The 13,861-nt window shown below is 32.1% G+C and overlaps 1 protein-coding gene and 1 long non-coding RNA gene across 3 annotated transcripts; one reads left to right on the top strand and one right to left on the bottom strand.

Annotated features, from left to right (window-relative positions):
- Nucleotides 1-968: 968 nt before the first annotated feature.
- LOC131616238 (seed linoleate 9S-lipoxygenase-like) lies at nt 969-4,944 on the bottom strand. The gene is made up of 8 exons (XM_058887513.1): nt 4,632-4,944; nt 3,884-4,170; nt 3,551-3,791; nt 3,073-3,375; nt 2,867-2,952; nt 2,349-2,761; nt 1,987-2,250; nt 969-1,896 (listed from the first exon to the last, which is right to left on the bottom strand). Exons 1-8 carry the CDS (start codon nt 4,867-4,869, stop codon nt 1,143-1,145), a joined length of 2,586 nt encoding a protein of 861 aa, XP_058743496.1. The 5' UTR covers nt 4,870-4,944; the 3' UTR covers nt 969-1,142.
- A 5,844-nt stretch (nt 4,945-10,788) lies between these two features.
- LOC131618082 (uncharacterized) lies at nt 10,789-12,968 on the top strand. Of its 2 annotated transcripts, none has more exons than XR_009288727.1 (3): nt 10,789-11,134; nt 11,326-12,113; nt 12,256-12,968. It is a non-coding gene; the product is annotated as an uncharacterized LOC131618082 (long non-coding RNA). The 2 variants fall into 2 exon arrangements; XR_009288726.1 differs by having other exon boundaries at nt 11,341-12,113; nt 12,256-12,966.
- Nucleotides 12,969-13,861: the final 893 nt, after the last annotated feature.

Below are 13,861 nucleotides of genomic sequence, written 5' to 3'. Positions count from 1 at the left end.
TTTTGATGGTATTGATTAGAATATGATCTTTTTTATGTTAATTACACGGATAAATGATTCTTTTTTTATATTGTTAATGCTATTTACAATTTAAATAGATGATATTCTCTCTTTTTTTTTTTTTAATTGTATTTTCTATTGGAATCTAGTTTTATTATTTGTCTTGTGCCTCTAAAAAAAATTAAAATATGTCCTATATTTAAAGACTTAAAGAGTTTGTTGGAGAGTTCGAGAGAAGATTAAAGTTTTATGAGCATAAAAAACTACTATGTCGCATTTCTAACACTAAACCTTATGGCATCAAGTATTTTGGTCACTTCTTATATATTCAATGTTTAACTCATTGTAGCCTATCAAATCTTTTTCTTAATTGTGAGTCTGTCACATTCTAAGACATAATTCAACATCATGCTTTACTCCAAATCCTTCACCAATTCATACCATGACTATGATATAGGGAATAATCCTTCACCAAGTTAAGTCATGACTATAATATCATTTGTTAAAGAGTTTGAAAGAGCGCATAAAGCAATAAGGAAAATGCTCCAGACCACAAGAGAGTGACTATAATATTAGGTATATAATTAACACCACTCAACACTTAGGTCATTCATAATCATAACCATGTGTATCTAACTACTCACAATCCAACCTAAAATATTATGGTTGAAATTGAATTCCATGAAAATATTGCAGTTAAATAAACATCTTTCTTAAAAGATTTTGGCTTTTTACAGCCCTAATGAATAGCAAGGCACGTGAGGGGAGTTCTCACACTAGTGTTTCAACTTCTAGTGTTTTTCAACTTTTTATTTACTTGTCATATTAACACTTTTATATTTGAAAGGTATAATCATCATAATCATCACAATGCTGTGTTAATTTTAATCTTATACATTCAGAAACTTGAGATTCTATGCAAATTAACAAATGCAATTGGTGTAGTTGAAAGAAGAAAGAGCAAAACATAGTGCAAAGTTCACACACATTATTATATTTCAAAGAGCACACAGATACAATAGTGGTAGAAGTACAAAAACACAGACAATAATCATAAACATACTGATACATTCATCACATCATCAATGTTATTTATTGGAAAGCACAAGTGCATTAAAAGATAAGAAAACCACACAAATTCTTCAAATAGAGATACTGTTGGGAATTCCTTTGAAGGTTAACCCTTCCTCACTTTTTCCAACGAGCAAACTGTAGGGCAGTTGCACCGGTCCGTAGCGGTTCTTCAAACTAGAGTCTTTGTTCCTGCTATGGATTTTCCCTTCAATTTCAGCGAGTTTGGTTCCAAACTTTGTGAAGGCTTGAACCGCCCTTGAATCAGATGTCCAATACTTGCTATCCCTCTCGCCAAGGTACACTTCATCAGAAGCATGCCTTGACAAGATTTCAATCACGGAAAGATCAATGAGAGTCTGGTATTTAGATGTAATTGTTTTCAGATACGCCTTTTGAGGACTTTTTTCCATCTCGGCGTATTCTGGAGTTCCTTTCTCTGGGATGAATCTTCGGCTATTAGTTGGACGGTTGAGGATATATCCTCCGTAAGGATATTGTCCAAAGTTAACAGCTGCGTGAAGAGCAGAAGCGGTCCATATGATAATGGAGCAAGATTGAACCAAGTCTTGAATAGTTTGCATCTTGGGCCACCATGGCTTGTCTTTCAAGTCACCGTGACCCTTTTCTACAGCTTCCTTCCACCAAGGTTGTATTTCAGTGTCCTTTTGCACTGCTTCATCGGTTGGATAATACAACGAGACGTACTCTTGGACCCATGCCTTGATAGCATCCCATATTTCTAGCCCATCTACAGCATAAGGGTAGTCTTCTATCGCAAGACGAAGTCCATGGGGGGAAGACGGGTCCTCGACAGCTAATCCTCTGAGTCAAGCAAACAATTTGTTAACAATAACAATTAACAAATTTCTCCTAATTTTTTGGATTATGTGTTTTGGCAAAAAAAAACACTACCTCTTGATAAGATCGGCAGGTAACGCTTGATCAGTGAAAACCCAATTCTTGTAAACTGCCGAAGAAATCTCAACGGAACTTGGTCCAGGTAGAAATGTTTGTTCAATAATGCCTTCGGCATTGATTAGAGCTTGTCGAGCTTGTCCATTGATATTTATTGTGTCACGGAAGTGAGGATATAAAAGCTTATTAATCGGGTGAAGCACACTTAGATGTCTGTTTGTTGCTATGATAAACGGTTCCATCACCGCATGAGTATTCAACCTGCAACACCGTAATTTTTTTATTAATAATCATGTCATACATTTGCATATACTAAAGTTATTTTTGAAGATATAACTTAGCAGAGTTCAATTTCATACCAATGGCTCATGAGTTGATGATAGCATGAATCATTTACAATTACATGAGCCTTGGCCAATAGCCAAATTGTACTTTCGACACTGCCGTCTTCTGCAGGCAAAATTACTTTGCTTTCAGCACCATATTGAACCCCATTTGAGTGTGGCACACTCAATTCAATGGCTATTGGCTTCAAAGTTCCATCGTCTTTCAAGAACAAGATTGTCCTAGTGGCATAAGCCTTTGCATTTATGTTAATCCTCTCCAAATACGGCATGAAAGCATCATGGTAATCTAAGACGAATAATCTCTTTCCGTTAAGTGCCTGTTCTACTGTGAGCTCACCAAGGTTAGTCTCTAACTGCTCTTTCGTTATTGTACTAGATTGATCACCGTATACAACGGTATCTAGAGTACTTTTCAGAGGGAACTCCTGCCATATCAAAGAACATTTCGATGCAAAGAAATATATAAATATTTGGCAATTGACAACAAAATAGATATCTCGGCTAATAGTAAGAATTAATTCGGTACTTACTTGAAGAAGACGGATCACACAAGGGTTTACACCAGCAACCATCTCTCTCCCAAATTCTTCATCAGTCATCCATGCAGACTTGCTAACTGTAACAAACAAATTTTCTAATGTTGCTTAACATGAAACTAATATTAATGTAAGCTAAAAATATACGAATGCGAGGAACATTTTATCTATAATTAGTGCGATTAAGATGAACAATGTACCTTTGATTACATGAGGTGGTGGAAACTTGAGGACTTGTTCACCATCTGTGCGCAAGATTTCCTTAAGAGCCGGTAAGGGGGCGATTTGGCTAAGTATATCAGTAGGAAGCTTAATCCCACCTTCGAAAAGTCCACGCACTTCATCGAAGCTACCGAACTCATCACAAATCACAGATTTAAGCAAAGGCATGACAGTTTGGGAAATCGATTTTATTCCATACATAAGAAAGTCCGATGACTTCAAGTGACCAAAATTTTCATCTCTCGGAACATAAATCTCACCAGGTTTTTCGCTCTTAGGGTCTGTCGAGAACCAAAACCATCAATATGTCAGACACATCATGCTACACAGCCATTGTTATATAAAAGTGTACACTTAGTATTACGATTATCAAATACATCAATTATTCAATGAATATAAAATTATAAAACTAACATTTTCATTGGTCAAATCAATATTATAAGATATAAAACTAACCTCTTCTGGTTGATTTTCTGCCGCTCCTAACCCTACGAGGATACGGATAAGTGCTAGACCCTCCGAGCACCGGACGAACAAATTTGTCGCCGTAATCAGGATTTCCAAGATCATTATATACATCATAATCATATATCCTATCATAAACCTTGCGTTCACCAGTTCCATCTCCTCTTAGATTCAGCAACTCTTCTTTTCTAAAGTGAGTCAATGCAGCTGGTGTTTGACTTGGAAGATAAGTCTGTAACAATAATTTTAACATATTAAATAGTAGCACAATTTGTTGTCCGCTTATCTGTTGTTTATATTCTTAATTTAGAATTCAAATCTTACATCATTGGTGAAGAAGATTCTGTCCTTATTGTAACTTCTGAAATTGTAAATCCATGAGTTACAAACAAACTGAACAGATCCACGGTTAGGAATGTCTTCAAGAGTTACACTGACAAGGAAGAACTCAGCTGAAGTGTAGTTTCTTATGTAAAAAGCTCCAGGAATTCCAAAATTAGCATCATATTCAAAATAAATACTGAATGCATCTTGTCTTGCTCCCAATGTTGGTAACCGAGGCAGATGACTGCTCAAAAACGCCTCCTTTCCAACTTCTCCCTTTCCACCAGCTACAAATTTAAATCACACAAATAAAATTCCAAAAATAAATTTAATAAATATGATATAAAAATATGATATAGAAACCAACTCAGTTGATAGCTGTATAGAAACGACAATATAAATCCGCGACATAAATACCACTTGTATGAAAATAGGATACAGTATATTATTATTATTATTATTATTATTATTATTATTATTATTATTATTATTATTATTATTATTATTATTATGTAAGTATAATATAATATATTAAATAATAAATATATTTGTCAATTCTAACACCAAGGATATGGTGGGGCAAGTTAGTTTGGAAGCATATTAAATAATTGTGTGGTCATTCTAAAAGTATAGATATATTTAGATATTTGTCCATAAAAAAAGTTCTCTATATAGATATGGAACATTAAAGATGAACAGTGAGTTGAATGATTGAAGGTTTCTTTTTGTGGAAGATATAGAAACAAACCATCCGTTTTAGTGGCACTGATCAACTGGATGGAAACATTGCGGCCTAAGAAGGCGGTGGCGGTGTCAATAACTCCGCCAACAATGCCGGTGACGCCGCCGATGATTTTTCCGGGGGCGTCGAGAACACTGCCCTTAGGGATGGAAGTAATGGCGTTGAAGTCCAAAACATTTTTGGGCATCAACACCACAGTTCCCTTGATTTTCTGGCTCTTATTAGTGTTTAAGATGCCAAACATTTTTGCACTCTTGTGGGATTAAAGAAATGCTAGATATTTGATATAGTGTGGTGGAGATAGAAGATTGGTGAGTGATTTGTTTAATGGGAGGATGAGGTATTTATAGATGAAAATATATAAAGTATAGCACAGTATTGCCATGTCATGTATATTTTTTTTAATAAAATATTGAGCTCCACGTGCCAAACGTGGAATGTACTTACTAAATAATTGACTTTATTGTTTTTAAAAATAAAATGAATTTTATTTATTAAAATATTACTTTTAATTATGTTAATAGAATAATTAAATGGTTTGCAGTATAATAAATAAGAATATAATAATGTAAAAAATAATTCATATTTTATTGAAAATATAAAATGACGAATAATTTTATACATGAAAAAATAACAAATGGGAACATTTTAATAAGGCAAAAGAAAATAAACTATTATTATCAATGATTCTGAGATGTACATTTTTGGGAGTATTCAATAATTGTCCCATTGTCATTCCATTTTTTTATATTAAATATTTTAGATTAAGTTTTAATTTTAAATTAATTCTTTATGCATATTGCATAGTATGTCCAACAAGTGTCCAACAAAACTAACAAGTACTAAAAAAAAAATTGTTTGCCTTTAAGCTGTAAGATTTTTTTACCTATACTTAATCAATTGAACTTTTACTCTTAAGTAAGATATCTTTTATAAATATATTATAAAAATACAATTTCTTTTTCGTTTGGCCTTGGCTTTGGATAAAAGTTCTATTATATTAAGGGGAAAAGAATCGTGTTCCTTTCTTTTTGCCTTTTTAGAATAAAATACTTTATCGCTATCTTTAAGATGAATACATTATAGTTTAACATGTTTCAAATACAGGCTACATCAATTTGAAATAATGTTCTAAAATGAGTAACTCATTTTAATTTTCAATACACTTTTTCAATTTTAACCTCTTATTAATAAAAATTTCATCATTTTCAATTCATAATAAAGGTATTATACTAAAAACATTATTCTCTCTTAATTTTATACACTTTTCTTAATATATTTGAAATAATGGGTCGAGTCTAAGAGTGGCAAACAGGCATGCCCGCGCCCCGTTTAGGTCTGCCCCGCAAAAAAATGGGGCAGGGCAGACATATTTATGAGTGCGGCTCTAAAATTTTGCTCCGCCCCGCAAAAAAGTGAGGGCGGGTAGAGAAAAGCCCGCAAACATTGAACCTATTAGGCCTAAAAATAATAAAATTGTAAGGAAAAACTCATGCCCGCAAAAGCCCGCAAAAAAACGAAACGAAACGGACACATTAAAGGGAGCGGGCCTAAAATCTTGTCCCGCCCCGCAAAAAAGTGCGGATAAAACGGACTTTCTCCGCGGGCTGAGCCCGTTTTGCCACCCTTAGCTGAGTCAATCATTGTGTTGACAAGACAATTTAATAGGCAAGCCTCCGTTCTGATGTTTGAAAATATAGAAAGATTGATTCAGAAAATGAAAAGTTAAAGTATAAATAGAAGGAAATTTCTTATTCCACTCTAAGAATGAAAAACATCCTAAGGAATTTCAAAAATATCTTTAGAAAATTATAAGTGCATTTTCAGACGCACATTTTTTTTTATAGATTTTAGCTACTTTCGGAGATGCATTTTCGTTTTGGAACTGGAAATATATTTCTGAATTTGCAGCATATATATAATATAAATTGTACCAAAAGTAACCAAAATGATATTCAAATACAGCCGATAACTAAAATGATATCCAAATACAATTCAAAAAGTCAATACACATAATATAATATTCAAATCAAAATACATAAAAATATACGAAATCTACAGGGAATGACAGACTATGAGTCAGCCCGTCACCCTCCTGGCGTTCTTCTGCTGCCTCCTATACAGCAGAGCCCACTGAGCCTCCGCCAAAATGACATCTAGTACACCTCTAATCTCAGATCCATTAGAAAACAATCCTCCATCAATACCCGCATGTGCGCTTCCGAAAATACATTTCTAGTTCCTATTCGTAGTTGTATTTTCGGTTAGTTTAAAGCTGTTATGTAGGGCTCTGCCCACCAAAACCTAGGATTCCAAAGTTTTGGTGCTTCCCAGAAATATATTTCCGATTTCCAGAAATATTTTTGGAAATTCGCTTGATGCTTAAGAAAAGTATATGGTCAGTTAAGAAATAGCCCAATAGAAGGTATCTGAATCATTAAAATAAATTTATCATAGTTAAATTTGGTTTAGAGAGCTAATCAAATAAAGAAGTGATTCAAAATTTGTCCTAAACCTTCTGCGCACGCATAATCTATAAAAAAAAAGGTAAAGATCAGATCCTTGACATTCATTGCTAAAACGAAAAACAAAATAAAAAGACTAAGTATGTGAAGAAAAAGAAAAAGAGAAAAAAATAGGAAGAAAACAAAAATGAAAAGATGAAGACGACAAAGCTTTTTCAAAAGAAGAGGCAATGGTGCTTCTGCAACAAGGAGCATTTATTTACCTACTGCTCTTTACAGCAACTAGTGTGCTTTCTCTTTGAGCAAACAAAAGCCTTCCTAACTCTCACAATGGCTTTAAGAATTCCATTCCATTTCAATCTGAAATCTAACAATGGTTTGTCCCTTCTAGTAAAAAATATCAAGCTATTATATCTCAGTCATTTTTTCTGCTCTTACCCGTTGAACATTTACAACTCTCTATTCCTTTCCAATCCATTTGTCATTTTCTACATAAAAAGACTGTTTTTCACCAAAAAAAACTATTGTCCACTTATCCTTAACACTTACATGTGTGTTTGGAAACGTGGAGGTTCACCGCCACCTCACGTTTCACACTCTTCCACCGTGATTTTTGAGAAGCTACAAGTAGTAGCTTTTACTAACCGTGCGACTTTACCGCGATTTTACCATAATTCTAAACATAGGCTACATCAATTTTCAATGACTTGTCGTCTCAATTTAACATCAGAGACAAAAAAATGACGAGTGAATAATGAGGGATTATTGTGTTTTCATTTATACTGGTTTGTATAAATACCTATATACCATTTTGAATCTTCAAAAAACAAATACAAAAGAAAAGCATATAAATGGTACCTAATTTACAAGCTTCAAGTCAATCTATGACAAGTGTTAGTTAACAATGCAAGTTTATAAGTTTTCTAATATTCTAAAGAAAAAACATAAATAGTTTCATAATTGTTTATTAGTCGGGATTCGAACCTTTCTTTAAAGTGTCTCAAATTCTCAATGCACTTACTTCTATACAACAATAATAATGGTTTCTCTAATCACAAGCCATACATATTCATATTTCTAGAATTGTAAACTATATCTACGAGAAGATCCTGGGCATGTTTCTCTAATCACAAGCCATACATATTCATATTTCTAGGATTGTAGACTATATCTAAAAGAAGATCCCAAAGCATTATGTGTAGATTATCTAAGAGTAAAAAACATTTCTAAAACATCTTAACTCATCAACCTTTCTCAAAGCATGCATGTGCATATGTATAGTCATGACGATCACGCTTACCATTAAAGAATGACCGTTTTCACATGAGTATATAGCTTAATACCAAATTTGTTAATATACTAAAATTCAAAAATATAAATATACGGCAGTCTAAATCATGAGTGATATGTGTCGTCTTCACCATCAACATCATTATCATCAAATAAATCCAATAAATCGTCCTCAAAAAAACCGTCGTCATCATCATCCTCTTCAAAATCAACATCTTCACCATCAGCATCATCCCCGTTAGGAACAGTGTATTGTAATTCCTCTCAAACATTTTCTAGATTAACTTGAATAGGCGAACGATTAAAATTGATTGAAATAGCATTAAATACAACAGGTACAAGGAGGATTCCTGACCCCTAACAATTGAATGTTAACTCTAGTATCTTGCAATTGAAACAACAAATGTGTTTATGTGAACAACCTCACACGAAGATATATTGACTGTGAGTGTTTTCAAAGGAAGCGTCTTCCAGACCAATCAACCTAAAAATAAATTATACATGGTACATCGAATACAAATAATTAATCCAAAAACACTATAGTGAATGAAATTCCACCTTAAGCAAATCAGGTTCTTACACTGAGACAAGATCTATTGAATCATAGAACAATAATGGTCCATAGAATTAAAATGAAGATGGAGCTCTACAAGTTTTGGTCTCATAGTGGAGCTGATCAGGTTCTCTCCATTTTGCACATCTCATATTACTCACCGGAAAATGAAATGTAGAGAAAATGGTGAGAATATGGATCAGGTCCACCATGGGGCCAAAGCTTGTAGAGCATCATCTTCATTTTAATTTTGTGGACAATTATCGTTATTTGGCTAAGCTGAAATTTCATTCACTCTAGTTTTTTGGATGAATTATAATTTTGTGGACAATTATCGTTATTTGACTAAGCTGGAATTTCATTCGCTGTAGTTTTTTGGATGAATTATTTTGTATTCTAGTATAATTTGCCATGTTCTTTTATTTTTAGGTTGATTGGTGGTATTTTTAACCTAGAATTCGTTGAAACAATTATATTAGAGTTGACATTCAATAGTTGAAAAAACTCACAATCAATATATCTTCTTGCGAGGTTGTTCCATGAATAGAATTCTCTTTGGTTGTTTAATGGATACTAGAGTAAGAAATTCAATTGGTTGTTTAACCTAGAATACAAATTGGGAATTGTTATGTTTTTCTTAATGGTAGTATATTAACAAATTAGATTTTAGGTTGTATACTCACGTGAAAACCGTCATTTTTTTGTATGATTTCTTTTTCTAATTTTTTAGGTTGTGTGATTAAAAATGTAGTGCTTTCCTTTTTGATTTGCCAAAAATATTAATAGGCAAAGCTAACTTTTGCATACAAAATTTTCCAACATTATTTTTTCAAATTTTTAAATAAAATTGTAAATCATTCCCAAAGAAAGAGCAAAGATACTAAAAAAAATTCAACCCTAAAACCATGACTAAAGCTAGCCACACACATGATACATAGTTCGTAAAATCTTAATGTGCAAAAACTAGAAACTATACAAGGCTGAATAAAAGACATATATGGTTAATGATTAATTATTCATACGAATTTGCATTTAAATTCATCAACACTCCATAGCCATAAGCAAAGCATAAGCAAGAAATGTATGATAACAAAACAAGCAAATAAGACTTGACCTAATAATTGACATTATAAGAAGTTGTAACAAGAAAATTGAGATTTAAAAAGCAATTGAATGAATAATGATAACAAAAAAAATAGTAAAAGAGTTAGGAAATCAACCTAATCAGAAGACTCAACCGGTAAGAAGACGCTCCGCCGTGGAATCCTTGACAATTAAATCTTAGCCGCCTGAAGCAACCATTTCCGTTCGTCTGGTCTGAAATAAGGAGAAACAGCAACCACCGCATCTTGAATCAAAACCATGGCCGCCGATTTGTCGAGAGAGGAAGAAGAAAGCGATGAAACGTGTGAGGTGGGGCCGACGGTTGGAGGGTTGGTGAGTGTTCAGAGAGGTGAGAAGAACGTTGGAGTTTTGAAAAGAGAAGGGTTCAGGGTTTTAAGAAGATGAAATAAGAGGAGATTTTTATAAATAAATCAGTTTTGAAGGAAAAAAATTCAAAACTAATGTAATTTAAATTATACCTATCTACTATCTACCCAATACTAAAGTATTGTCCAAACTGACCATTTTGCCCTTCTAAAATAAATTCTTTACCCTTAAAAAAGGATATTCACGTAATTAACAAATCTATTATCTACCCAATACTAAAGTATTGACCAAACTGACCATTTTGCCCTTCTAAAATAAATTCTTTACCCTTAAAAAAGGATATTCACGTAATTAACAAATTAAATAATACTACATGCCAAATGTTGTGTTCTCATTGGTCACTGCATTACACAATAAAGCCGTCGCCGCTGTCCCCCTTTCTCCACCTTATCTACGGCCACCACCTCCAATGAAACATTTAAGCCATTTTTCGTACTCCTCTTCTCAGATCTGTTCGCTGGTCTCATAAATTCAAAATCACTTTCCCTCTTTCCCTCTCACCAAATTCCCCAGATCCACTTTTTCCCTGAAGTATACGCTAGAAGTTGAGACGGTTGTTGGTTCTGAGAATTATTGTTTTGACCGGTCGGTATTTGTTCTGAACGATGTTGTTGCAAGCATGGTTATGCAATTTAGAAGTTGTTATGGTGCGTTTGTTGTGAGCGTGGTTTTGAACGCCATCTCTTATGTCAAGATTTGTTTAAATCCTGGTAAGTTTCATTTGGTTTTAGTTGCTGTTAAGTTTACGCGCGACGAGTTTTGATTATGATGTTTATTTGCCGCTAAGTTCAATTTTGTATAAGTTTCCTTTCAAATTATTTTTGAGTATGAGGTTTATTTGTTGGTTAGTTTGGTTTGTATAAATTTCTATTAAGTTTCGAATGGTTTAAATTCTGTTAAGTTTTTGGTCTAGCAGATGCTGTTGAAGGCGAACGTTTCTTCACTGAGCTCGTCGTGAAACAGGTTCATTTAACGCATTTGTTTAATTTTGTCTAATCTTTGTTTTCCTCTTTTGTTTAATTTTGTTTTTTCTTCATTTTCCTATTGTCTTATTTCACTATAATTATTCATTTTATGCTAATTATTGTGAAATTGGAATGAATAATTTTGATTGATGTTTGTGAGTTTTTTTAAGAGTTCTCTTTTGAGAAGATGAATGGTGAAGTTTGATTTGAAATTGTGATAGGGTGATCCATAGTCTCAAGATCTAATTTATACATTCTTAAACATTTTCTTATGCCTGTAATTTCTTGGTGTCATCCTGCTATGTGCAATATCTTGGTCACATTTGTTTAAATTTGTTGGTACAGTTCCATGCTTTCTATTCTCATTTTCTTTCTTTTTCATTCTTTAGCATTTTCTTTCTCATTTTCTTATGCCATTCATATCTAGCAGACATATTGTGTTTTTATCCATATAAGATAAGATGAAGCTAAGCATCTGCAATTGCTTCGCAGTTGGTGTGTTTTTTTTTAATGTTAGTGTGTTCTTACAAAAGAGGTTTTGTTGTGCAATTGTTTCTTCAACTGTGTGCCATACAATTTAACACGTATTTGGACAGAACAATTTCACAATGATGCGTTAAGTTATCAACAGCCTCTCAAGATGAAGGACATGCAGTTGCATTCTATATGAAGGACATGTACTTTGTAAACGACACAGGACATTTTTTAGATGAGATTTGAGAAGGTAGAGGATGTGTTCTCTCTTTAACTTCAATTTCATTTATTCAATTTCATTTTATATACTTATGACTATTTTGAAATATTTTTCCTTTCCCATAGCTGATAGAATTTATTGCTTTATTCTGTTGGCTGGCTCTTTGCTCTAGGTTTCCGAGGGCAAGAATCCACTTGTACCATCTAATGTTATGGCATTCAAGAAACTCAGGTCGTTATTGCTTATGCAGAGAGGACATATCGAAGTACAAGGAGCTTGATCCATTGGATGGTTTACTACTGCTAAAAGCCATTTGTGAAGTTACAGCTGATGAATTGTGACCTCTTATTTAGTTTTTTCAATTTTTTTGTTTCTTTAATTAATATTATAGTATTTATATACTCTTTGTTCTCCCTAAGTCCAGATTTCTCTGTAATCCCTTTTAAATTCAACCTTGCTTTTACTGATTTTTTTACTGTATCAGTTTAGTTTTGGTAATTAATAGTCTTTATATAAGAAATCTTAAGTACTAAATGGTTACTTCAATTCAAAATGTTCAAGTGTTTAGAAATATTTTATCATTAATGTCATTCCCATATTAGACTTGCATTTTATTTTCTACTCCTTCTTACACACTCTTAATATAATAAGTTTTAATGAAAAAATATATTATTTTTCTGAAATATATTTTGTAATCTAATGTAATTTAATGAAAAGTTTTAACTGGTCTATAGTATTTGGGGGGTATTTAATGAAATTTTTTGTAATGAAATGTAATTTAGATATTTTTAATCTCATTTGTATTCCTTTTCAATCTCATTGGACAGGTACAATAAATATAGATATTTTTCTATATTTTGATCAATTGTAAAATTAAACATTACTTATTGGCCATTATTATAAAATAGAGACATTGATTAATAGTCATTATTATAATTTATTTATTAAAAATAATAATTAAAAATTTTGAGTTGTAAAGAAAAAGATATATATCAATAAGTATTTTTCCTACAAATTAGGCCTGGTGGGTTCATTTAACTTACTAATATTTTGTTAACATCATAATATAAATACCGTGTTTAATTTTATATGTCTGCAATTTTATTATATTAATTTACAATTTATTGTTTTTTTATCATGTATCAAATTACTCTTATTACTAATTTATTATTACCAAAAGTATTAAATTATCAATTTTTTAAAATTCGTAAAAAATAAAATATTTTTTATTCAATTTAACAATATCATCAAGTGTTACGGGAATCAATTAAATTCAGACAAAAAAAATTAACCGGTGCTGACGCACGAGTATTATCACTAAAACTCACTATTTTCACGGGTCACTATCACCATAATTCCTTTTTATTTTAATTAATAAAATATTTTTAAATATTTATAGTTATTAATAATTTTATAAATATTTATAGTTATTAGAAGTATTTGATTTATCATGTCGGTGATTTTATAATAATTATATATCAACAATAACCAAGTCTTATGAAATGATCTAAGATAATAAATAAAGGCAATTGGACTAAAATTTTTTATCTTATGTCTTTCTAGAATGTTCACATGTGACTATACCTTTAATGATTTTTCTCAATTCTATTTATTCTTTAACCTACAGTAACCTATATCCCTTTCTTTTAACTGTTGTTGGGCCGTCAATTATTAAATTCAATACTTGATCCTATTTTACTATTGTGTTATTGACTTATCTTAAACATTTATTGTGAATCATTATTTTAACTTAGAACCCATTGTGTAAATACTAATAT

The sequence above is a fragment of the Vicia villosa genome, linkage group LG7 (genome assembly GCF_029867415.1).
Source record: "Vicia villosa cultivar HV-30 ecotype Madison, WI linkage group LG7, Vvil1.0, whole genome shotgun sequence".
NCBI lineage: Eukaryota > Viridiplantae > Streptophyta > Magnoliopsida > Fabales > Fabaceae > Vicia > Vicia villosa.
This window is presented reverse-complemented; position numbering and strand designations above follow the sequence as displayed.